Raw genomic sequence first — 25,676 nt, forward strand, 5'->3', positions numbered from 1 at the left:
GTACCTGAAAGTTTTCTGTGTGACCCTGTTTCGTCAATTTTAAAAAGGGGAAAGTCAACGACGGATTCTTCCTGCCATCGACCTATTACTGTTTCTTTTAATATTGAATTAAAAAAACAAGTTTTTTTTAATGAAATTAAGGAGCGAAATTAACACTTAAAACGAACAGAAATTACTCCGTATATGAAAGGGGCTTTTCCTCCTCAACGCCCCGCTCTTTACACTAAAGTTTGACTCTTTCTCTTAACTCTACTTTTTAAAACAGTAAAAAACTTTAGCGTAAAGAGCGGGGCGTTGAGGAGGAAAAGCCCCTTTCATATACGGAGTAATTCTATTCGTTTTAAGTTTTAATATAGTTCCTTACTTTCATTTAAAAAAACTTGTTTATTTAATTTAATTTCTGGAAGTTTTTTAATTAATACATGTTTTGATCTTGGCTCTCCGTATATAAATAATTAAAACGAAATTTGCATATTAATTTTTTTCTTTGGCTAAATGGCTTTCTCATAGTTTTAATCGGAAGATTTTGAGAAAAAAGGAGCGTGGGAGGAAGCCTAGTTGCCCTCCAATTTTTTGATTACTTAAAAAGGCAACTAGAACTTTTAATTTTTTACGAACATTTTCATTAGTAAAAAATATACATAATTTACGAATTAACTTACGTAACAAACTTCTATATTCGTATGTTTTTATTGCGTATATGAGGGGGTTCACCCCTCGTTGATACCTCGGTCTTTACACTAAAGCTTAAATTCTGTCCCAATTCCTTAAGAATGACCCCTGAATCACAAAGGTCGTAGAATAAATATACTAAAAATACCTTAGCGTAAAGAGCGAGGTATTACGAGAAGGTAAACCCCTCATATGCGTAATAATTTCTGCTTGTTTTAAGTTTTAATACTGCTCCTCACTTTCAGTAGAAAAAAACTTTTCATATTTATTTTTTCATTGTTTTTTTAAATAATGCTAAAAAATCCTGCGCCCCCTTCATTGAAAGTCTCTTCCCAATTGAGAAGTTTTTCCATGGAAAGATCCTCCCACGTACCCCCCCCCCCACCTCAACTCTCCCTCCCAAACCAAAAAATCCCCCTGAAAACGTCCGTACACTTCCCAGTAACCATTCTTATATGTAAACATAGGCCAAAGTTTGTAACTTGCAACCCCTCCCACGGGGATCGCGGGGGAGTAAGTCGTCCCCAAAGACACAGTTATTAGGTTTTTCGACTATGGTGAATAAAATGGCTATGTCAGAATTTTGATCTGATGACTTTGGGGGAAAAATGAGCGTGGGAGGGGGCCTAGGTGTCCTCCAATTTTTTTGGTCACTTAAAAAGGGAACTAGAACTTTTAGTTTCCGTTAGAATGAGCCCTCTCGCGACATTCTAGGACCACTGGGTACAATCACCCCTGGAAAAAAAAAAAACAAAAAAACAAGTAAAAAAACAAATAAACACGCATCCGTGATTTGTCTTCTGGGAAAAAATGCGAAATTCCACATTTTTGTAGATAGCAGCTTGAAACTTCTACAACAAGGTTCTCTAATACGCTGAATCTGATGGTGTGATTTTCGTTAAGATTGTATGACTTTTAGGGGGTGTTTTCCCCTATTTTCTAAAATGAGGCAAATTTTCTAAGGCTCGTAACTTTTAATAAGTAAGACTAATCTTGATGAAAGTTATATATTTGAAATCAGCATTAAAATGCGATTTTTTAAAACGTAACTATTGGTATCAAAATTCCATTTTTTAGAGTTTCGATTACTATTGAGTCGGGTCGCTCCTTACTACGGTTCGTTACCACGAACTGTTTGATCCTTCTACCTTTTCTGACTAAAAATATTAATGAGGGTGACAGCCATTTTGGTTTTCGGTATGAGGTGGGTTATCAGCGTGCTTGCAATACAAAATCTTAAGCCAACTGGTTTTTAAATCTTTCCCAAAGACTTTTTGGATCAGCAGGACATCCAAAATCAAAAATCTGAACCGAGAGTATTGCCATTATAGAAGACAGTGCTTGATTCTTCTAGACCGACTATCCACAGTTTCTAGTCGAATTCAAGGCCATGAGCTATGCAAGCTTGTTTGTATATCGCATAAAGAAAGATATTATTAGTAAGGAGATATTCAAAGCTAATCTTCAAACGACATGACTCTTTCTTAAGATATAGTAGCCAAAGAATCGCCAGCATGCTTGTTTTGTTTTAATGCAGTGACCTTCCACATAGGTGACTGCTTAATTATAAATCAAACTCCTTTGATTTCCGTCAATATTTATTGAAGCTCAATCATGTCCTTTGTAGATACATCTATATGAATAGTTTATCGGACCTGTCCTGTCAATTTGTTCATTATTGTAGAAAAAAGAGTAATTTGGTGTCAATGAATTTAACTCAACCTTATCGGTATGGCCAACAAATCCATGCCGTTCAAAACAATATAATTTTCATGGGTTAAAAATCTCGAGAAAACGTCGATACTGTAACATTTGAACGGATCTATTGAATTATTAAAAAGAACAAGTTTTTAACTGCAAGTAATGAGCAACATTAAAACTTAAAACGAACAGAAATTATCCCTTATATGGGAGGGGTTGTCCTTTCCTCAACCCCTCACTCTTTACGCTAAAGTTTGACTCTTTCTCACAACTCTGCTTTTTAAAATAATAAAAAACTTTAGCATAAAGAGTGAGGCGTTGAGGAGGGGACAACCCCTTTCATATACGGAATAATTTCTGTTCGTTTTAAGGTTTAATGTCGCTCCTTACTTGCAGTTAAAGGACTTGTTTTGTTTTTTTTAATTTCATTTCTGAACGTTTTTTAATAAATACATTTTTGACTTTGGTTCACCGCGCATGAATAATTAAAATGAAATTTGCATTTTTTTTTTTTTTTTTTTTGCTAAATGGATTTCTCATAGTTTTGATTGGACGATTTTAATAAAAAAAAAGGATGGGGGAGGAGGCCTTGTTGCATTCCAATTTTTTGTTACTTAAAAAGGCAACTAGAACTTTTTATTTTTTAAAGAACGTTTTAATTAGTAATAAATATACGTAACTTAAGAATTAGCTTTACGTAATATTTGTATATTTTGATTGTGTGTATAAGGAGGTTCTCCTTGTCTTCAATACCTCGCTCTTTACACTAAAGCTTGAATTTTGTCCCAATTCTTTAAGAATAGTCCCTGAATCAAAAAGACCGTAGAATAAATAATTGAAATTACTACAAATACTTTAGCGTAAAGAGGGGGGTATTGTGGAGGAGACGAACCACCTCATATACGTAATAATGTCTGGTCGTTTTAGGTTCTAATGCTGCTCGTTACTTCCAGATGAAAAGCCTCATTAATCCTAAAATGCTAAATGATGCAGTATTGAATATCATTTAGGAAAAATGTTGTCTATTTAGATGTAGACCCAATACCTCTTAAAGAGAAACTTTAGACTGCAATCTTGAAGATTTCTAATAATAAAAATTTAGTTATTAAGGGTCACTCCCTAAATAATATGTTTAATGATCTTGAGTTAAAACAGGCGTGCTTACATTTGCAATCGAGATGGTGAGAAGTCCTTTGATATTATTTAAGGGAGGAATTAAACACTATTTTTGATATGTGCTTAATGTAGGAACCTATTGATTTGGACGCATCTGCGTGAATATTCTAGAAGTATTGGCCACCAAAAGTCTACTTTAGCGTATTTCTTATTTCCGTATCCCGTTACACTTATATATATAAAAAAAACACCACCCACCCCGTAACCAGGTTTTTAAATCTATTTAAAATCCTGATTAAAGTCATGCACTCAGGTAATACTAACTTTTATATTGAGGTCCACCTCCAGCGTTGTATCCAGTTCTCCATCTCCTCCTTGCAAGGACTGCTCTCCAAGGTCGTTTTGTGTGTAATGCCGGTTCATTCATCCAGTCATCTGGTCCGACGTGCACCAAGTCAAGATGCGTGAAATGCCGAGTAAAATCATTGAAAGACATCCTGAAATATTACTGTCATACAACTAAAGATTCCTGAATTCAGTTGCACAGCCATCCAACATCAAACATATTCCTTATATACAAAACCCTAATTAAACAAATGTTTAATTTGTTTAAAAAAAACAGAAGGGTAACCACGCACAGCTATGTTATCATTCGGTGCATGAGCGACCTAGGCTCTGGATCCATCAAAAGAAACCAAGTCCTGACTGGAAAAAAAACAAACAAAAAAAAAAAATTCTAAACTTTCCCACAATTCGCAAGCATTAGAGCTACACCAATTACAAATCAAACTGAAATTAGATTGAACTTATATTTTCTTAAAAACTTAAGAAAAAATAAAGAGTGATCAAAAACTCAAAAGAGCAGAAATAAAATCGCATAACAAATCGAACTTAGGACGAAGAAAATTACAGTGAATAAATTTTGTCTAAGAGATCTTTTTAAACAATACTTTCAAAAACGCTTTTTAAGGAAAAGTAAAGAGCTCTATTAAAACTTAAAACGAACAGAAATAAACTTGCACAATAAGTCAAAGTCAAAACAAACAGAAGTCAATATGAAGAAATAAACAAACCTAAAATAAAAAGAAATTGCGTTGAATAATCATTGCAAATGTAAAACGAACTCGAACAATCACAGATGATAAGCAACTACTTGCAATGTTGCACTATCTTTACCATATACTAAGGACTAACAATACCTTTGCTGATTTATCTACTGTGACGATATTTACATTCACCTTTACTTTGGTGGAACCTTTGAGCTACTCAAGAACCACACAGATCACAATCAACAAACATCGAACTGAAACTTAAGTTTCGAAGATGTAACACGGATAGGCTTTAATTCTGATTCTCGAATTATGCATCAACAACTTTTGCTCGGAAAGCAAAATTTCGATGAAAATAGTTTACCAGTTAAGCCTATACGCGACAGAGTATGGTATAAATATGGAGCTCAAGAAAAAGAAGTTACAAGTGCATAAATTATAAATAGTTTTTCCTTCGGGTGAGTACGCTGGAAGAATGATCCTGACTTGATATCCTAATGTACTGTTTTCGAAAGGCTCATGTATTTGTGGCAATAACAACACAGTACGGCCAAAAAACTCTGCACACAAGTTTTATAAGTTTCGATCTTTCATTACCAAACTCAATAAAGAATTTACAATTATTATCATATACAATTTAAACGAATGAAATAGGGAGCTTATGGGGCCGATGTCTTGCATCACATCTCAGTCAGACGCGGGCATTATTTGAAAAAGAACCAGAAATTAAATAATAAAAGAAACAAGTTTTTTAATTAAAAATAAGAAGCAACATCAAAACTTACAACGGACAGAAATTAGCCTGCAAACGGGGGCGACAGCTCCCTCTTCAATCCCTCACTCTTTACGCCAAAGTTCAGCTTCTGTCCCATTTGTTTAAAACGAAGAGAATGAGACAAGAAGAAAAGAAGTAACAGCATGGACGGAAAATATATAATTTGTACTATATATTTGTATATGAGCGGGGGTAGGGGTAAAGTATTGGACAGTGCTAAGGTAGAAAATAATTCTTACTATATAAAATGTAGAATAATTGTAACTAATACATTAGACAAGCAGACCAACAATAGTTTACTCTCCCCCTAATGTGCAAATATATAGCCCAAATTCGTTTCAAAAATATTATATCTATATCACAGCTAGGTATATTTCATTATGATTGAGCGCTGGAAAAATATATTAGAAGAATATTAGGTGGGGCGTAGATAATACAAGTACCAAAACTGTCAGAGCATGAAAGTAGCAGAGCCATAATAGACACAGAGCTTACACCCTTATTTCAGCAATAAGATTGTCTATATTTGGGTCATTGACGTACTTAGATTACCGTACTAAAATAGAGATACATCATTAGCGTAAATTAGCCGGCATCTCATTTTCAAATGCCTGTCTGGACTTGAGTAACAAAAGAAAGTTAACCGCTTCATTTGATTTCAAATTGGACTAAGAAAATTTATGATATAGTATTGAACTTTAAATAACAGCATCTATAGCATAGACATGATGTAGCCGCTTGTATCATCACATTCATGGGAATGAGTGCTTATATCAACACTTCTTTTAGAAGGAACTTATGGTCATCCATGCCCCACCTCCAAGGAGCCGCAATGGCCCTCCCTCAAATTTTGACTATCCACCCATTCCCCTAAAAAAAATGAGACTAAGAATTTTGGAACTTCTATTTTTTTTTTGCTTTTAGAATTTTTTTGGACTAGTGAATATTTGTCTTCTGGATTTTTTATGCGGCTGTCTCCGTGGTACTCTAAGGATGGTCATCGACATTACCTACTTTATTATGTTTTTATTCAGTATTTTTGTACATTGGAATGATATTCACTAGCATTTTATTTTAAGATAAATAATCCAAGAAAGTAAGTGCACATGATAAGCTTGTCGTTGCGTTGAATGCTGAAAAAGACAAATATTTGAACTCAGAAATAGGTAATAGTGATGACAATATTTGAAATGTACGCGTATGTTGTCCTAAAAGTGAACAATTAGATTTCTTTGGACTACACAAAAACTTCAACTCTTATTATGGTGGATATGCGAGAGTAGCATTCCCAGAGAAGTTAGTACTCAAAGATAATGCAATCCTGAAACTGATGGTTGACAATGAGGGTCAACTTTATCCTATTGGTTCTGGTAACACGCTACCTCTTGTAGCAAGTTACCTGTTGATAGATCTTATCGCCATCTTTATGGTATTGAGAGAGAGAGAGAGAGAGAGAGGGGGAAATATTTGTAAACACACAGAGTCAGACACACAAAGACAGACACGGAGACAAGTAAGCACCCGCTCAGACACAAGAACACAGAGAGAAAGAGAGAGATAGAGAGAATCAAAAATATTTGTAAACACAAAGAGTCAGACACACAATGACAGACACGGAGACAAGCTCTCTCTCTCTATCTCTCTGCATGTGTCTGAACGAGTCTTTACTTGTTTCTAAGTCTGTGTCGGACTCTGCATGTGTTTGTAGGTTTTCTCTCTCTCTCTCTCTCTGCATGTGTCTGAAGGAGTGTTTACTTGTTTCTAAGTCTGTTTGTGTCTGACTATGCGTGTGTTTGTAGGTTTCTCTCTCTCTCTTTCTCTCTGTGCCCGTGTGTCTTAGTGGGAGTTTCCTTGTCCCCGTGTCTGTCATCGTGTGCTTGTGTTTATGACTATGTGTTTTTTTCAGGTGTTTTTGTCTTTCTCTGTGTCTGTGCCTATATGTCAGAGTGGATGTACACTTGTTTCTGTTTCAGCCTGTTTGTGTGTCTAAATATGTTTGTTTATATGTGCTTTGCATCTTTCTCTCTCTATCTGTGCCTGTGTGTCTGAGCGAGTGTTTGCTTGTTTCTGTGTCTGTCTTTGAATGTTCGTCTGTCTGAGTCGGTGTGTTTTTGTAGGTGTTTTTGTCGCTCTCTCTCTCTCTCTCTCTCTCTCTCTCTCTCTCTCTCTCTCTCTCTATGCCTATGTGTCTGAGCGACTGTTTTCTTCTCTCTCTCTCTCTCTCTCTCTGTGCTTGTGTGTCTGAGCGGGTGTTTGCTTGTTTGGATGGATTTTGTTAAAAATATCCAGCTCATCTCTCTCAGACTTTGGCAAAAGCCCTGTTATCCTAACTCATATTCTAATATACTCCCTATGATCCCGCTAGAAGTAACTATTTCTCTGAAAATTTCTTTTCTTACATCTCCAAGCTTTTGATAAACGTCCTAAGCCTTCGACTTGCTAGCGTACCCTAAAAATGATGGAAACATAATAAAGTAATGCATAAATTATTATTATTGGAATAGCGACAAGTTGAATCATCACGAAAATAAAAATGAATGCTTCGAATCCTCTCCATAAAATATTTCATATGTTTTTTTTTACATGACACTTACTCTATTTTGGGGTTATGCACGAATTTCAACATGATTTCAGCTACAGTCGGATCAAAAATTTCATTATTGGTATTATTTGGTTCATTGACTATATTTGTTGGCGTACAGTCAATGGTAGTAATAATGTTCACAAGTGCTTTGTGTTCGTTAATTCATTTTTATACCCCGTAGTTATATTGTCTGCTAATGTCCTTTTTATTCTACTTTCAATTTTACTGTCTATTACTAAATTGTATATAAATAGTTTGCAGTTTGGGCACATAGACAAGATGCCCATTATGACATTACTGTAGCAGTAGGACTTTCTTTTTCCCTTTGCTTTCATTTGAATACTAATACCAGAAAGATGGCGATAGGATACATCAACAGGTAACGTGTTACCAGAGCCATTAGCAAGAAGTTACCCTCTCCGTCAACTACTAATTTCAGGCATAGGGGAAAGGTGGGTACAGTGGCGCAGTCTGCTACAGTGGCGCACTTGATCCCACTGCCACCTGTAATTAGATTAAATTATAAAAAAATACGCACTAGGAGGGCAGTCACATGGTCTATGATCGTCAGCCATTTTCAATTTTTTGGGGCGATTGCAGTTTTTGAGGTATGTGATTAAGTGCTTTGAAAAATAAAATCTTGGACAAATGGAAAATATTTCTTGACTTTGCTAAGGTTTGTAGGCTACAAATAGTGTCGAATTCTGGCGAATATTAGTTCATCTGGAAGCTCCAACATTTCTAAACATAGTGCAGCCATCTGTTTGTCTCTCGGTCATTATTTCAAATTTTGGTTCACAAAATGGATAAAAGAGAGTATTTCGGCTACAGTGGCGCATTTTGGTGGAGGGTATAGTGGCGCACCCCGAAATTTTTTAAATTCATAAACTTCACGCGGTAGGTAGCCTATATGATAGTTTTGACTTCTACTACTACTACTACAAACTCGTCGCAGCCTTAAGCCGCCTGACACCGACACACTGGCAACACTTCTCCTCCGTACCACCCTGTTTAAGGCTTCTGCCCCCAAGGATTTTGGGTAATTTCTTATGATCTCGTTCCAGTCTAACGTGGGACATCCTGCCCCCCCCCCTTCAGACCACTAAGTAGAACTAATCTAGGAATTCGATTGCCCAGGTTAGGCTGGGGTTCTAGGTTAAGCTCGGTTCAGGTTAGGCTACAAGTTCTAGAAGTTCAGTAACAAAGGCTACATCCCCCAAACAAATATTGGTCTTTTGCAGAATGCATAATGAAGCAGAGCGTATGAAGCTTGCCGTGCACGCGGTACTGGAATTGAAGCTTACACAACGGGCTGCTGCCAAAAAATACGAGATCCCAGAGACAACACTCCGTCGATATGTAAATAAGGCTTGCAACGCGTCGGACGATAAAAAGCTGAATTTAAAATTTGAACCGAATTACCAAGTCCGTCAAGTGTTAACTGATGAACTTAAACAGCAACTTCACGATTATTTGATAAAGGGATGCAAAATGCACCATGGTTTGACACGGCTCAACGTCCGCCAATTCGCTTTCGAAATTGCAAAGATGAAACAATTGAAGGTGCCATCAACATGGCATGAGAAAAAGATGACGGGGAATGACTGGTATTACAGTTACATGAAACGCTTCCCAGACCTGTCTATCCGCAAAGCAGAGGGAACAAGCTTGGCCAGAGCCACGGCATTCAACAGAACAACTGTAAACGAGTTCTATGACAACTTGGAGACTGTTATGAATAAGTTTAAGTTTCAGCCTAGTGATATTTACAACTTAGATGAGACGGGGGCAACAACAGTGCAGAGACCACCAAATGTGATAGCACCCAAGGGGCACAAACAGGTGAGCCAAGTCACTTCTGCTGAGCAAAGCGAACTGACCACAGTCTGCTGCACCATCAATGCTCAAGGTAATTTCTTGCCACCTTACTATGTCTTCCCAAGGGAAAGATTTGGCTCCCAGTTGATGAATGGTGCACCACCAGGCAGCGGCGGTAGCGGTTCTGCCAAAGGATGGATGACATCTGACATCTTCCTGCTTGTCTTCGAACACGTTGTGAAACATGCCCGCTGTACAAAAGAGAGACCCATATTGCTGATAGAAGACAACCACTCTTCTCATGTGTCGATCCAGGCCATTCAGTACTTCAAAGATAACGCGATAGCAACCCCGGACAGACGATTGGCATCTCTATCATCGCTCAACTTGTTGGAAAGGCCTTCCAACTCTCTTTCACACAGAAAAACATAGTCAATGGCTTTGCTGCTACTGGGATTTTCCCCTTCAACCGCCTACTTTTCGCAGACGACGATTTTCTCGCATCAGCTGTGACCAAGAGACCAGACCCTAATCCCAGCGCAACTCCAGAGGCCAAAGAAATCGAGCAAGAATTGAATAGTCATAACAAAGCGGGTCCAAGCTCTGCCTCCCCAAGTGCTGCCTCCCCTACCGCCGTTACACCCGAAGCTGTAAGGCCCTACCCAAGAAAGCCCCCCAAGAAGCTGCCAGAAGGAGCTCGGAAGAGGAAGAAAACCATCATTGCCACGGATACCCCAGTGAAAGATGCTTTAGAGAAAGAATTCATGGAAAGGGAGGCAAAGAAAAAGGCCAAGACTTTTAAGATTAACCCCAAGACAAAGAAAGCCGTTGTCCAAAAGCCAGTGCCTAAAAAAACAGGATGTCCTACCTAAGAAAAAGGGCAGTGCTGTTGGATACTTTGCTAAATTTGACCGCAATTTCAAGAGAAACAGTCATATAAAAACCCTGTTTTCTGATTCTTCGTCTGATGATGACTTTGGTGACTCTGCCACAAAAGGCAATAGTAGCTGTGATAGTGATGAAAGCCTCCACTGTGGCCTTGAAGACCAAAGCGATTTTTTGTGTGATGATGAAGTCCGTGTTGGAGATTATGTTCTTGTTTGCGAGGGGGAGATCAAAAAGAACAAAATTTACTCCGTGGGCGAAGTCCTCTCTGAGTCCAGCTTTGACTTTGAGCTCATGTATATTAAGAGAATTGTTCCTTTGTACAAGTTCATCAGGACCAGTCAAAATTACACTTTCAGCAAGTCGAGTGTCGAAATGAAGCTACCTGCTCCGAATATTTCTGGTGGAACAGAAAGAAAGGTGGAGCAACTGATCTTCCCCATTGACCTGACTGCTTACAATATTAACTAGTGTGACTTCTTGTTTTATTTTCAGTTCATTATTTTTTATTTCCTTACTCGTTATACGAATTATTCATCTTTTAGGTATTTTCAGTTCATTATTTTGTACTTCCTTACTCATTAAACGAAGTATTCATCTTAGCAGTTTGATTGCGCCACTGTTCCAGATGGGTGCGCCACTGTTCCAGATGGGGTGCGCCATAGTTCCCGCCTAGTCGGCAACAATGGCGCAAAAAGTGGCTGTCAGAAAACATGACTCCATGAAAAACTGGCTCAAAGAAGAAGTGTGAAATAAATCACCAGTGTAGAATAATAAACTGCCTGCACAACAGTTTAAAAATCGTCCAAAAATGTTAATATTTGACAAAGTTACGATGCTTTGACCTGAAAGTGCGCCACTGTACCCACCTCTCCCCTACATTATCTTTGAGGACTAACTTCTCTGGAAATGCTATTCTCACATATCCACCATCATAAAAGTTGAAGTTTTTGTTGTAATCCAAAGAAATCTAATCTCTTACTGTCAAGGCAACGCACACATAAATTTCCAATAGTGTTATCACTAGTACTTATTTAACAGTTCAAATATTTGTCTTTGTCAGCATTTAAAGCAACAAAAACTTGAACATGTGCAATTACTTTCTTTGAATATTTCATCTATACTTTTTTTAAAATATGATACAAATGTTTATAATTCCAACGTACATAAATACAGATTAAAAAATATAATAAACTAGGTAGTGTCGATTACCTTCCACATAGTACCACGGAGGCGGCAGCATAAAAAAAAATCCAGAAGAGCATGTTAACAAGTCCCGAAAATTCTGAGTCCCAAAAATTTTAAGTCTTCGAAATTCTGAGACCAAAAAATTCTGAGTTCCAATTTTTTGGGGGAGGGGGGGGGGGGCAAAAATGTGGGGTAGGGGCATTGGAGCCCCTTGGAGGTGGGGCATGGATGAGCAAAAGTTCCCTCTAAAAGAAGTATTGATATAAGCACTCATTCCCATGAATATTATGATACAAGCGGTTACACTATACCTTTGCTATAGACACTGTCATGTAAAGTTCAATACTATATCATAATTCTATTACTCCAATTTGAAATTAAATGAAGCGGTTTACTTTCTTTTGTTAATCATGTTCAGACAGGTATTTGAAATTGAAATGCCGCCTGGATTACGCTAATGATGTATCTCTATAGTAGTAGGGTAATATAAGTAGGTCAATGACCCAGATATAGACAATCTTTAGTGCCTAAATAAGTGTTTAATCTCTGGGTCTATTATGGCAATGCTACTCATGTAGAGTGAGGTGTTGAAAACAAATTGGAAGGCAACAGTAATCTTTGTCTTTTTTTAGATTCCTTCCTTCAACACTAGTCCTAATACCTCTAATACCTCTTCCTATTTTTCTCTTTGAAACTTTCTAGTTAAAATGATTAACTTTAAATTTTGCTTTAATGTCACGTTGGGTGTTCGTGAGCACATGTAATGAGAGGTGGCTTACTATTATCCCGCTTAAAGAGGGCACCAGGAACTAGAATTTGTCGTCGAATGAATCAATACTAACTTTCTATGACCCACTACTATTTTGGATCCTCCCCCCCAAAAAAAAACAAACAAAACACGAGACCATGTAAATCTTGGTCATTATTGCTTACGTAAATCTAAAGTTGGCAAATCATTTGAATTATGTCCTTTTTCGAAAAAAACCTTCTGTTTATCTATGATATTATGAATAGTAAGGTCATTAGTATCTTGGCCAATATTGCGTAGAGTTCAGATGAGGTCTATCCCTGTGGTTTTATCATATTGTCAAAAGATACTTTATATTATACCATCTATATGAGGATGCAGTTGTTGTCAAAAACTGCATTGTATTTTAATGTTATGTTTTTGCTTACAAAGCACGTAGTAATGAAAACAAAAAAAAATAACGAAAATGCACATAAACAGATTTCTTTTACATTTCGTAGAGTTCTTTTTTGTAAAACTACGAAGGAAACATTTCCCTCCCACCGAAAAAAATATTGGATACGGCCCTGGTTTTCAGGCTTTTTTTCGAAATTCCCAGAAATTTCTTTTGGCAATAATCTTTTACAATTAAGATTAATTGAAATTATAGTTCCTATTACCGATTCTGATTCGAATGGCGATTCTTCCTCACATGAAAGTTTCTTTTTAATGTATTTTAAATTTTCAGTTACCATGGGCCAGAGTTTGTTCTTTACTAGGTTACAGCCTACTGAAACCATGAAAAGCCGACTTTGTGATTTGCTAGCATCAAAACAACCCAACTAACCATAATATAAGACCATTGGGTTTGTTGTAATGGTTAGGAATATTGCCAACGACAACAGGAAAATGAAAAAAATGGGCTTAGTTATTTGTGTGCAAATAGAAATTTAAAGGTGTGATTAACAGTTGACCTTCATTCCTTTCAACCATCAATTATAAACGTTAACACAAGACAAAAACAATGAGCCAATTAAATACTTCAATTACTGTCATTAATGAAAAGCCAGCGGGAAGCAATAAGCGCAAATAATTGTATGCTAATCTCTCTTGAAGCATATTGTTTAAAATGAGATGAATCGGGATACAAAAAGCCGCCAGGGACAATACCACATTTAAATGAGCATATGGAAAATGGATTTCTTTTTTGAATCCAGGAGTGGCTTCAGTGAAACAATGCAAGGTGAAAGGAGGAATTACACTCATTTATATTGTGGATGAGCTACCTTCTAATCCTCAGTGTATCAAAATTATTCAAAGTACGATCGAAACTTGTTAGGTGTGTAATATTATCTGTGGTGAGTGGCTTCAACCGGAGGAGGGTAGGGGAAACCTTGTACCCTCTATACTTTTGCACCCACTCATAGATTTTGAAAAGATCCTTAGCGAAATATTTTTACTGAGAACTCCCTTTTTGGGTATTTTGATTGAAAAAGTGGCTGCTCCCTCTAGACTTTGAAAAATAGTTTTGCCCCCCCCTAAATTCTTGTGAGTTGAAACAATAGGCTATTGTCAGCTATAGATATATACTCATACAGACATCATATCAATGACAATGGTCTCATACTCGGTCATTATCAAATAAAAAAATAGGTTTTTTTAAAGTGAAAGTAAGGGGCAAGATTAAAACTCAAAACGAACAATAAATGACAAGTATATGAGAAGGGTTGCCCCTTCTCATCCCTTTCTCTTCATGGTAAAGTCTTTAAGTTCTTTAAAAATACTTCATATTCAAATCCAACGGGACGTGTGCTTGGGTAGTCTTTCTTAAAGAATTGTGACAAAAAGTCAGACTTTAGCGCTAAGAGCGAAGGTTGAGGAAGGGGAAGCCCCCCATATACGGAATAAATTCTGTTCGTTTTATGATGCTCCTTACCTTCAGTCAGAAAAAACTAGTTTATTTTTATTCAGTTTCTGACATTTTTTCAAATCATACCAGGAAATATTTCCCTATCCATCACACGTAAATTTCAAAATAAAAATCCTCCTCCCTCCAAAAAAAACTTCCCTCCCCATGTTAAGTTATCCCAGAGAATACATCCCCTCACCACAGAAAGTTCACCCCCCCCCAAAAAAGGAGAAAAATCCGTATATTTCTTAAAAACAAATATTATACGTGAACAGTGAGCAAATTGTGTAGCTTACCACCCTTTTAGCATATGGTAATCTTTGCCATCCTCATCTTCTGGGACCATTTATTCAATCCAGTCACTCCCGAGAAAAAAAAAACAACAAATGAACACGCATCCATAATCTTTCTTCTGCCAAAAAATGCAAAATTCCACGTTTTTGTAGATAGGAGCTTGAAACTTATGCTGAATCTGATGGTGTAATTTTCACTATGGCAGTTTTACTTTTGCGCCCCTCGCCCTTTCCAAATATCAGGCAATTTTTGTTTGCTCATAGCTTTTGATGGTTAACATTAAATTAAACAAATTTTATAAATTTGGAATCAGCATAAAAAGACTATTCTTGGGATGTACCTATTGCTATCAAAGTTCCTTACAGTGTGTTACCACTAAGTATTTGAAGGAATGTGTTTTCATGATGAAAATCAATTTTTCTAAGCGATTAGGGAATAACACTCATGCTAAGGAATGTCAGTTTACTAACAACACGATATTTAGTTCAAATTTGGAAAGAAGTCACACTCTTTTAATATTGAGGCGTTTCTGTTGCATTTGACGCACTTCGACCATTTGGGCTAACAGCAGATTCCATCCTTTGTTCCAGTACTATATAAGAAAAAAAGCTATCTTCCTGTTTGAACTGTGAAGGAATGTTGAAATATGTAAGTTTGCAAAGTTTTTCACGTTTAGGGTTTTAATCCCCTTCACCCCATCAAGATTTAAATTAATTGATATTTGATTAGATACCGCAGTTGTTTGGGTGGTTTTGATAAATGGATAATTAGTGAGAGGTAATGTGGTTCTGTGGTCAAATTTGTCAGAAACATTAATTATTCAGCAGAAGTCAAAACATGAAGTTCGAAATAAGGAGCTAGGTACCCATAAAGATCGTATCCAGGGGAAAGCTTCAGGGTTTGACCCCCCCTTGATTTCTCCGACTCATAAAAACGTAACAAAAGTTCATACAATTTATTTTCATGTGTGTTTAAAAGTTCCCCACCCCTACACACACATACAGAAGAGAATAAGACCCCGTCCCAAAGACAAATCCTGAATACATCCTTGGTGCACTATGAATATGGATTGAATAATTTATCAAATACAATCCATTTTAATTCTTTTATTAAATCCAATCTAGCGCTGCTGAAAATCCCCTGTTTTGGTGGTTATATTAGGTCAAAAAATAATCCTACTCACCAAAATTCTCCCTCATTCCGAACTCTTATGCTTAACAGTTCCTTATCTCTGCTCGATAGAAGATTCCACTCCTCTGACCTTTCACTCCACGCACCGTTCCATTCTCCTCGACCCCATGGATTTTTTAAACGAATTAACGATGTTTCACCAAATTTCGTTTGTATTCTGGCGAGTCCCGTGACACTATATGTATGCTGAGTTATTAGTCCGTTTTGAAGTTTCAATTTCCTCTTATTTTTACGACCCTGAAAAATATTGGAAAAGGTCTATTAATTTCGTTAACAGGGTATAAAGAGCCCAATAAATGCTATACAGTAACAATGTACAAATATAAATGTTTTCTTTGCTTAATCCCCCTCCCACTCCAAGGCATGTTCAGGAAATAGGATTAAGCAAGTTCAATACTTGACAAAAAAGGGCCCTTAAAAAACAGATACTTCCTCGACATTCCCTTTGTATTCTGATTAGTTGGAGTGGGCCTACTATTACAGACAAAAATGAAACACAAAAAAATATAGAATATATATATATATATATATATATATATATATATATATATATATATATATATATATATATATATATATATATATATATATATATATATATATATATAATTTCCTTGCTTGTTTGTTATTTATTTATATTTTTGTGTGTATATGGCCCACGGGTTTTTGAAATACACCTATCTATCTATCTATCTATCTATCTATATATGTATATATATATATATATATACTAGCTGTTGGGGTGGCGCTTCGCGCCACCCCAACACCTAGTTGGTGGGGGCGCTTCGCGCCCCCCCCCAAGCCCCCCCGCGCGCGTAAGTCGTTACGCGCCATAATAGTTACGCGCCATTGTAGTTGTGTCCCTATGTCCCACCTGTGAATATAGATATATATATATATATATGGTTTTAACTACGTAAAACTTGCGAATATACAACATTCTTTGCTGTCCCATTGTCTTTGCATATAAATAGATTGTCAGGTTATCCCCCTGTTTCCCCCGGTGTCCCCGTTGTAGTTGTGTCCCTGTGTCCCGGTCGTCATTTATATTCCCTGTGTCCCGGGTCCCGGTCATCATTTGTATCCCGGTGTCCCGGTCTGTATATACATTCGTTTTTTAGTTTTGTTTTTCTCCTTTATTTTTTTCCTTTTTTTTTCTTTTTTAGCTTATTTAGATTTTTAGATTTTTTAGTTTTTTTTATTAGTTTTTAGTTTTTATTTCTTTTTAGTTTTTTTGTCCCGGTCGTCATTTATATCCCCCTGTTTCCCCCGGTGTCCCCGTTGTAGTTGTGTCCCTGTGTCCCGGTCGTTATTTATATTCCCTGTGTCCCGGTCGTCATTTGTATCCCGGTGTACCGGTCTGTATATACATTCGTTTTTTAGTTTTGTTTTTCTCCTTTATTTTTTTCCTTTTTTTTTCTTTTTTAGTTTATTTAGATTTTTAGATTTTTAGTTTTTTTATTAGTTTTTAGTTTTTTTTTCTTTTTAGTTTTTTTGTAGTTTTTACCTTCTTTTTAGTTTTGTTAATTTTTTTTTTTACTTGTGTCCTGGTCGTCATTTATACTCCCTGTGTCCCGGTGCTTTGTTGATTGCTAATCGAACATTCCTTTTGTCCTGGTCGCTTTCTCTTTGAGTGTCGTCATTTATTTTTTTCTTTTTTAGTTCTTTTAGTTTTTACCTTTTTTAGTTTTTTTTTAGTTTTTATTTTTTTTAGTTTTTTACCTTTTTTTAGTTTTTTTAGTTTTTTAGCTTTTTTATTTTTTTTATTAGTTTTTAGTTTTTTTGTAGTTTTTGCCTTTTTTTTTAGTTTTTTGTCCTGGTCGCTTTCTCTTTGAGTGTCGTCATTTATTAGTTTTTTCCTTTTTTTTTTAGTTTTTTATTGGTTTTTACCTTTATTTTAGCTTATTTTTCAGTTTTTTCCTTTTTTTTAGTTTTTTTTTATTTTTTATTTTTTTTAGTTTTTTACCTTTTTTTAGTTTTTATAGTTTTTTTAGTTTTTTAGCTTTTTTACTTTTTTTATTAGTTTTTAGTTTTTTTTTGTAGTTTTTGCCTTTTTTTAGTTTTTTCAGTTTTTTTTTAGTTTTTTATTGGTTTTTACCTTTATAGTTTTTTTAGTTTTTTAGCTTTTTTATTTTTTTTATTAGTTTTTAGTTTTTTTTGTAGTTTTTGCCTTTTTTTAGTTTTTTCAGTTTTGACGTCACCTAATCCAGTTTTTTCAGGTGACGTCACCTGACACATCCATCCATCCATCCATCCACAGACAGACAACTTATTTTTATATATATAGATATATATATATATATATATACTAGCTGTTGGGGTGGCGCTTCGCGCCACCCCAACACCTAGTTGGTGGGGGCGCTTCGCGCCCCCCCCAAGCCCCCCCGCGCGCGTAAGTCGTTACGCGCCATAATAGTTACGCGCCATTGTAGTTGTGTCCCTATGTCCCACCTGTGAATATAGATATATATATATATATATGGTTTTAACTACGTAAAACTTGCGAATATACAACATTCTTTGCTGTCCCATTGTCTTTGCATATAAATAGATTGTCAGGTTATCCCCCTGTTTCCCCCGGTGTCCCCGTTGTAGTTGTGTCCCTGTGTCCCGGTCGTCATTTATATTCCCTGTGTCCCGGGTCCCGGTCATCATTTGTATCCCGGTGTCCCGGTCTGTATATACATTCGTTTTTTAGTTTTGTTTTTCTCCTTTATTTTTTTCCTTTTTTTTTCTTTTTTAGTTTATTTAGATTTTTAGATTTTTTAGTTTTTTTATTAGTTTTTAGTTTTTTTTTCTTTTTAGTTTTTTTTGTAGTTTTTACCTTCTTTTTAGTTTTGTTAATTTTTTTTTTTACTTGTGTCCTGGTCGTCATTTATACTCCCTGTGTCCCGGTGCTTTGTTGATTGCTAATCGAACATTCCTTTTGTCCTGGTCGCTTTCTCTTTGAGTGTCGTCATTTATTTTTTTCTTTTTTAGTTCTTTTAGTTTTTACCTTTTTTAGTTTTTTTTTAGTTTTTAGTTTTTTTAGTTTTTTACCTTTTTTTAGTTTTTTTAGTTTTTTAGCTTTTTTATTTTTTTTATTAGTTTTTAGTTTTTTTGTAGTTTTTGCCTTTTTTTTTAGTTTTTTGTCCTGGTCGCTTTCTCTTTGAGTGTCGTCATTTATTAGTTTTTTCCTTTTTTTTTTTAGTTTTTTATTGGTTTTTACCTTTATTTTAGCTTATTTTTCAGTTTTTTCCTTTTTTTTAGTTTTTTTTTATTTTTTATTTTTTTAGTTTTTTACCTTTTTTTAGTTTTTTTAGTTTTTTTAGTTTTTTAGCTTTTTTACTTTTTTTATTAGTTTTTAGTTTTTTTTTGTAGTTTTTGCCTTTTTTTAGTTTTTTCAGTTTTTTTTTTAGTTTTTTATTGGTTTTTACCTTTATAGTTTTTTTAGTTTTTTAGCTTTTTTATTTTTTTTATTAGTTTTTAGTTTTTTTTGTAGTTTTTGCCTTTTTTTAGTTTTTTCAGTTTTGACGTCACCTAATCCAGTTTTTTCAGGTGACGTCACCTGACACATCCATCCACACATCCATCCACACATCCATCCACAGACAACTTATTTTTATATATATAGATATATATATATATATATATATATATATATATATATATATATATATATATATATATATATATATATATATATATATACTAGCTGTTGGGGTGGCGCTTCGCGCCACCCCAACACCTAGTTGGTGGGGGCGCTTCGCGCCCCCCCCAAGCCCCCCCGCGCGCGTAAGTCGTTACGCGCCATAATAGTTACGCGCCATTGTAGTTGTGTCCCTATGTCCCACCTGTGAATATAGATAGATATATATATATGGTTTTAACTACGTAAAACTTGCGAATATACAACATTCTCTGCTGTCCCATTGTCTTTGCATATAAATAGATTGTCAGGTTTACCGACTCTTGAACATGCAACATATAATGGTCCATGGGAAAACAATCTGTATTCAGATCTATACCTCATGATTCTAATGATTGCCCTTGAGCTTTGTTGATGGTTATTGCTAATCGACCATTCCCTGTCCCGGTGTCCCGGTCGTCATTTACATCCCCCTGTTTCCCCCGGTGTCCCCGTTGTAGTTGTGTCCCAGTCGTCATTTATATTCCCTGTGTCCCGGTCGTCATTTGTATCCCGGTGTCCCGGTCTGTATATACATTCGTTTTTTAGTTTTGTTTTTCTCCTTTATTTTTTTCCTTTTTTTTCTTTTTTAGCTTATTTAGATTTTTAGATTTTTTTGTTTTTTTATTAGTTTTTAGTTTTTTTTTCTTTTTAGTTTTTTTGTCCCGGTCGTCATTTATATCCCCCTGTTTCCCCCGGTGTCCCCGTTGTAGTTGTGTCCCTGTGTCCCGGTCGTCATTTATATTCCCTGTGTCCCGGTCGTCATTTGTATCCCGGTGTACCGGTCTGTATATACATTCGTTTTTTAGTTTTGTTCTTCTCCTTTATTTTTTTCCTTTTTTTTTTCTTTTTTAGTTTGTTTAGATTTTTAGATTTTTTAGTTTTTTTATTAGTTTTTAGTTTTTTTTTCTTTTTAGTTTTTTTGTAGTTTTTACCTTCTTTTTAGTTTTGTTAATTTTTTTTTTTACTTATGTCCTGGTCGTCATTTATACTCCCTGTGTCCCGGTGCTTTGTTGATTGCTAATCGAACATTCCTTTTGTCCTGGTCGCTTTCTCTTTGAGTGTCGTCATTTATTTTTTTCTTTTTTAGTTCTTTTAGTTTTTACCTTTTTTAGTTTTTTTTAGTTTTTTAGATGAAAATTTTTTTTAGTTTTTTCCTTTTTTTCTTTTTAGTTTTTTATTGGTTTTTACCTTTATGTTAGCTTATTTTTCAGTTTTTTCCTTTTTTTTAGTTTTTTTTATTTTTTATTTTTTTTAGTTTTTTACCTTTTTTTTAGTTTTTTTAGTTTTTTAGCTTTTTTACTTTTTTTATTAGTTTTTAGTTTTTTTGTAGTTTTTGCCTTTTTTTAGTTTTTTCAGTTTTTTTTTTAGTTTTTTATTGGTTTTTACCTTTTTTTAGCTTATTTTTCAGTTTTTTCCTTTTGTTTAGTTTTTTTTTAGTTTTGTTTTTTTAGTTTTTTACCTTTTTTTAGTTTTTTTAGTTTTTTTTAGTTTTTTAGCTTTTTTATTTTTTTTATTAGTTTTTAGTTTTTTTTGTAGTTTTTGCCTTTTTTTAGTTTTTTAGTTTTTTAGCTTTTTTATTAGTTTTTAGTTTTTTTGTAGTTTTGCCTTTTTTTAGTTTTTTAGTTTTTAGCTTTTTATTTTTTTTATTAGTTTTTAGTTTTTTTTGTAGTTTTTGCCTTTTTTTAGTTTTTTCAGTTTTGACGTCACCTGATCCAGTTTTTTCAGGTGACGTCACCTGATCCACGATCCACAGATCCACAGACAACTTATTTTTTATATATATAGATAGTTTTTTTTTTTTTTACTTATGTCCTGGTCGTCATTTATACTCCCTGTGTCCGGTGCTTTGTTGATTGCTAATCGAACATTCCTTTTGTCCTGGTCGCTTTCTCTTTGAGTGTCGTCATTTATTAGTTTTTTCCTTTTTTTTCTTTTTAGTTTTTTATTGGTTTTACCTTTATTTTAGCTTATTTTTCAGGTTTTTTCCTTTTTTTATTTTTTTTTTATTTTTTATTTTTTTTAGTTTTTTACCTTTTTTTAGTTTTTTTAGTTTTTTAGTTTTTTAGCTTTTTTACTTTTTTTTATTAGTTTTTAGTTTTTTTTTGTAGTTTTTGCCTTTTTTTTAGTTTTTTCAGTTTTTTTTTTTAGTTTTTTATTGGTTTTTTACCTTTATAGTTTTTTTAATTTTTTAGCTTTTTTATTTTTTTTATTAGTTTTTAGGTTTTTTGTAGTTTTTGCCTTTTTTTAGTTTTTTCAGTTTTGACGTCACCTGATCCAGTTTTTTCAGGTGACGTCACCTGATCCATCCATCCACAGACAGACAGACAACTTATTTTTATATATATAGATAGATAGATATTGGGTCTGTCAGGTGACGTCATGTTTGTGTGTTGACTGACGTCATGTTTTCGACTGACGAAATTACAGACCGGGACATCGGCACACAATGACGACCGGGACATAGGCACATCTATATATATAAAAATAAGTTGTCTGTGTGTGTGTGTGTGTCTGTCGAGTGACGTCATGTTTGTGTGTCGATTGACGTCACGTTTTCGACTGACGAAATTACAGACCGGGACATCGGGACACAAATGACGACCTGGACACCGGCACATAGGGAATATAAATGACGACACTCAAAGAGAAAGCGACCGGGACACAAAGAATGTTCGATTAGCAATCACCATCAACAAAGCACCGGGACACAAATGACGACCGGGACACAGGGAGTATAAATGACGACCAGGACATAAGTAAAAAAACTAAAAAAACTAAAAAAGAGGTAAAAACTAAAAAGAAAAAAAAACGATGACCGGGACACAGGGACACAACTACAACGGGGACGTCGGGGGGCACAGGGGGATATATAAATGACGACGGGGACACAGGGAATGTTCGATTAGCAATCACCATCAACAAAGCTCAAGGGCGATCATTAGAATCATGAGGTATAACTAAAAAAAAACTAAAAAAAGGTAAAAAACTAAAAACTAAAAAAAAAGACCAATTCAAAAACGAATGTATATACAGACCGGGACACAAATGACGACCGGGACACCGGCACATAAGGAATATAAATGACGCCCGGGACACTCAAAGAGAAATCACAGACTGGGACATCGGGACACAAATGACGACCGGGACACAGGGAGGGGCACAGGGGGATATATAAATGACGACGGCGACACAGGGGAATGGTCAATTAGCAATCACCATCAACAAAGCTCAAGGGCAATCATTAGAATCATGAGGTATAGATGTGAATACGGATTGTTTTCCCATGGACCATTATATGTTGCATGTTCAAGAGTCGGTAAACCTGACAATCTATTTATATGCACAGACAATGGGACAGCAAGAATGTTGTACATTCGCAAGTTTTACGTAGTTAAAAACACACATATATATATATATATATATATATATTAGCTGTTGGGGTGGCGCTTCGCGCCACCCCAACACCTAGTTGGTGGGGGCGCTTCGCGCCCCCCCCCCCAAGCCCCCCCGCGCGCGTAAAGTCGTTACGCGCCATAACAGTTACGCGCCATTGTAGTTGTGTCCCTATGTCCCCACCTGTGAATATAGATATATATATATATATATATATATATATATATATATATATATATATATATATATATATATATATATATATATATATATATATATATGGTTTTAACTACGTAAAACTTGCGAATATACAACATTCTTTGCTGTCCCATTGTCTTTGCATATAAATAGATTGTCAGGTTTACCGACTCTTGAACATGCAACATATAATGGTCCATGGGAAAACAATCTGTATTCAGATCTATACCTCATGATTCTAATGATTGCCCTTGAGCTTTGTTGATGGTGATTGCTAATCGACCATTCCCTGTCCCGGTGTCCCGGTCGTCATTTACATCCCCCTGTTTCCCCGGTGTCCCCGTTGTAGTTGTGTCCCTGTGTCCCGGTCGTCATTTATATTCCCTGTGTCCCGGTCGTCATTTGTATCCCGGTGTCCCGGTCTGTATATACATTCGTTTTTTAGTTTGTTTTTCTCCTTTATTTTTTTCCTTTTTTTTTCTTTTTTAGCTTATTTAGATTTTTAGATTTTTAGTTTTTTTTATTAGTTTTAGTTTTTTTTTCTTTTTAGTTTTTTTGTCCCGGTCGTCATTTATATCCCCCTGTTTCCCCCGGTGTCCCCGTTGTAGTTGTGTCCCTGTGTCCCGGTCGTCATTTATATTCCCTGTGTCCCGGTCGTCATTTGTATCCCGGTGTACCGGTCTGTATATACATTCGTTTTTTAGTTTTGTTTTTCTCCTTATTTTTTTCCTTTTTTTTTCTTTTTAGTTTATTTAGATTTTTAGATTTTTTAGTTTTTTTATTAGTTTTTAGTTTTTTTTCTTTTTAGTTTTTTTGTAGTTTTTAACTTCTTTTTAGTTTTGTTAATTTTTTTTTACTTATGTCCTGGTCGTCATTTATACTCCCTGTGTCCCGGTGCTTTGTTGATTGCTAATCGAACATTCCTTTTGTCCTGGTCGCTTTCTCTTTGAGTGTCGTCATTTATTTTTTCTTTTTTAGTTCTTTTAGTTTTTACCTTTTTTAGTTTTTTTTAGTTTTTTAGATGAAATTTTTTTTAGTTTTTTCCTTTTTTCTTTTAGTTTTTTATTGGTTTTTACCTTTATGTTAGCTTTTTTTCAGTTTTTCCTTTTTTTTATTTTTTTTTATTTTTATTTTTTTTAGTTTTTTACCTTTTTTTAGTTTTTTTAGTTTTTTTAGTTTTTTAGCTTTTTTACTTTTTTTATTAGTTTTTAGTTTTTTTGTAGTTTTTGCCTTTTTTTAGTTTTTTCAGTTTTTTTTTTAGTTTTTTATTGGTTTTTACCTTTATTTTAGCTTATTTTTCAGTTTTTTTCCTTTTTTTTTAGTTTTTAGTTTTTTTAGTTTTTTAGCTTTTTTATTTTTTTTATTAGTTTTTAGTTTTTTTGTAGTTTTTGCTTTTTTTAGTTTTTTTAGTTTTTTAGCTTTTTATTAGTTTTTAGTTTTTTCACTGATCCACGATCCACAGATCCACAGACAACTTATTTTTATATATATAGATAGTTTTTTTTTTTACTTATGTCCTGGTCGTCATTTATACTCCCTGTGTCCCGGTGCTTTGTTGATTGCTAATCGAACATTCCTTTTGTCCTGGTCGCTTTCTCTTTGAGTTTCGTCATTTATTTTTTTCTTTTTTAGTTCTTTTAGTTTTTACCTTTTTTAGTTTTTTTAGTTTTTTAGATGAAAATTTTTTTTAGTTTTTTTCTTTTTTTCTTTTTAGTTTTTTATTGGTTTTTACCTTTATTTTAGCTTATTTTTCAGTTTTTTCCTTTTTTTTATTTTTTTTTTATTTTTATTTTTTTTAGTTTTTTACCTTTTTTTAGTTTTTTTAGTTTTTTTAGTTTTTTAGCTTTTTTACTTTTTTATTAGTTTTTAGTTTTTTTTTGTAGTTTTTGCCTTTTTTTAGTTTTTTCAGTTTTTTTTTAGTTTTTTATTGGTTTTTACCTTTATTTTAGCTTATTTTCAGTTTTTTCCTTTTTTTTAGTTTTTTTTAGTTTTTAGTTTTTTTCGTTTTTTACCTTTTTTTTAGTTTTTTTAGTTTTTTTAGTTTTTTAGCTTTTTTATTTTTTTTATTAGTTTTTAGTTTTTTTGTAGTTTTTGCCTTTTTTTAGTTTTTTTAGTTTTTTAGCTTTTTTATTAGTTTTTAGTTTTTTTTGTAGTTTTTGCCTTTTTTTGGTTTTTTTAGTTTTTTAGCTTTTTTATTTTTTTTATTAGTTTTTAGTTTTTTTGTAGTTTTTGCCTTTTTTAGTTTTTTCAGTTTTGACGTCACCTGATCCAGTTTTTTCAGGTGACGTCACCTGATCCATCCACAGACAGACAGACAACTTATTTTTATATATATAGATATATATATATATATATATATATATATATATATATATATATATAGATATATATATATATATATATATATATATATATACTAGCTGTTGGGGTGGCGCTTCGCGCACCCCAACACCTGGTTGGTGGGGCGCTTTGCGCCCCCCCAAGCCCCCCCCGCGCGCGTAAGTCG

General features: G+C 34.5%; 1 protein-coding gene across 2 annotated transcripts in view; it reads right to left on the reverse strand.

Moving 5' to 3' along the window:
* The window catches only part of LOC136032081 (calpain-11-like), a 212,066-nt gene that overhangs the window by 40,186 nt on the left and 146,204 nt on the right, over positions 1–25,676 (reverse strand). For both annotated transcript variants that reach the window (XM_065712210.1, XM_065712211.1), the window contains 2 exons: positions 15,902–16,146; positions 3,814–3,986 (listed from right to left, as the gene is read on the reverse strand). In XM_065712210.1, the coding sequence (XP_065568282.1) occupies positions 3,814–3,986; positions 15,902–16,146 (418 nt within the window). The remainder of the gene's footprint in view (positions 1–3,813; positions 3,987–15,901; positions 16,147–25,676) is intronic.

The sequence above is a fragment of the Artemia franciscana genome, chromosome 10, assembly GCF_032884065.1.
Source record: "Artemia franciscana chromosome 10, ASM3288406v1, whole genome shotgun sequence".
Classification (NCBI taxonomy): Eukaryota; Metazoa; Arthropoda; class Branchiopoda; order Anostraca; family Artemiidae; genus Artemia; species Artemia franciscana.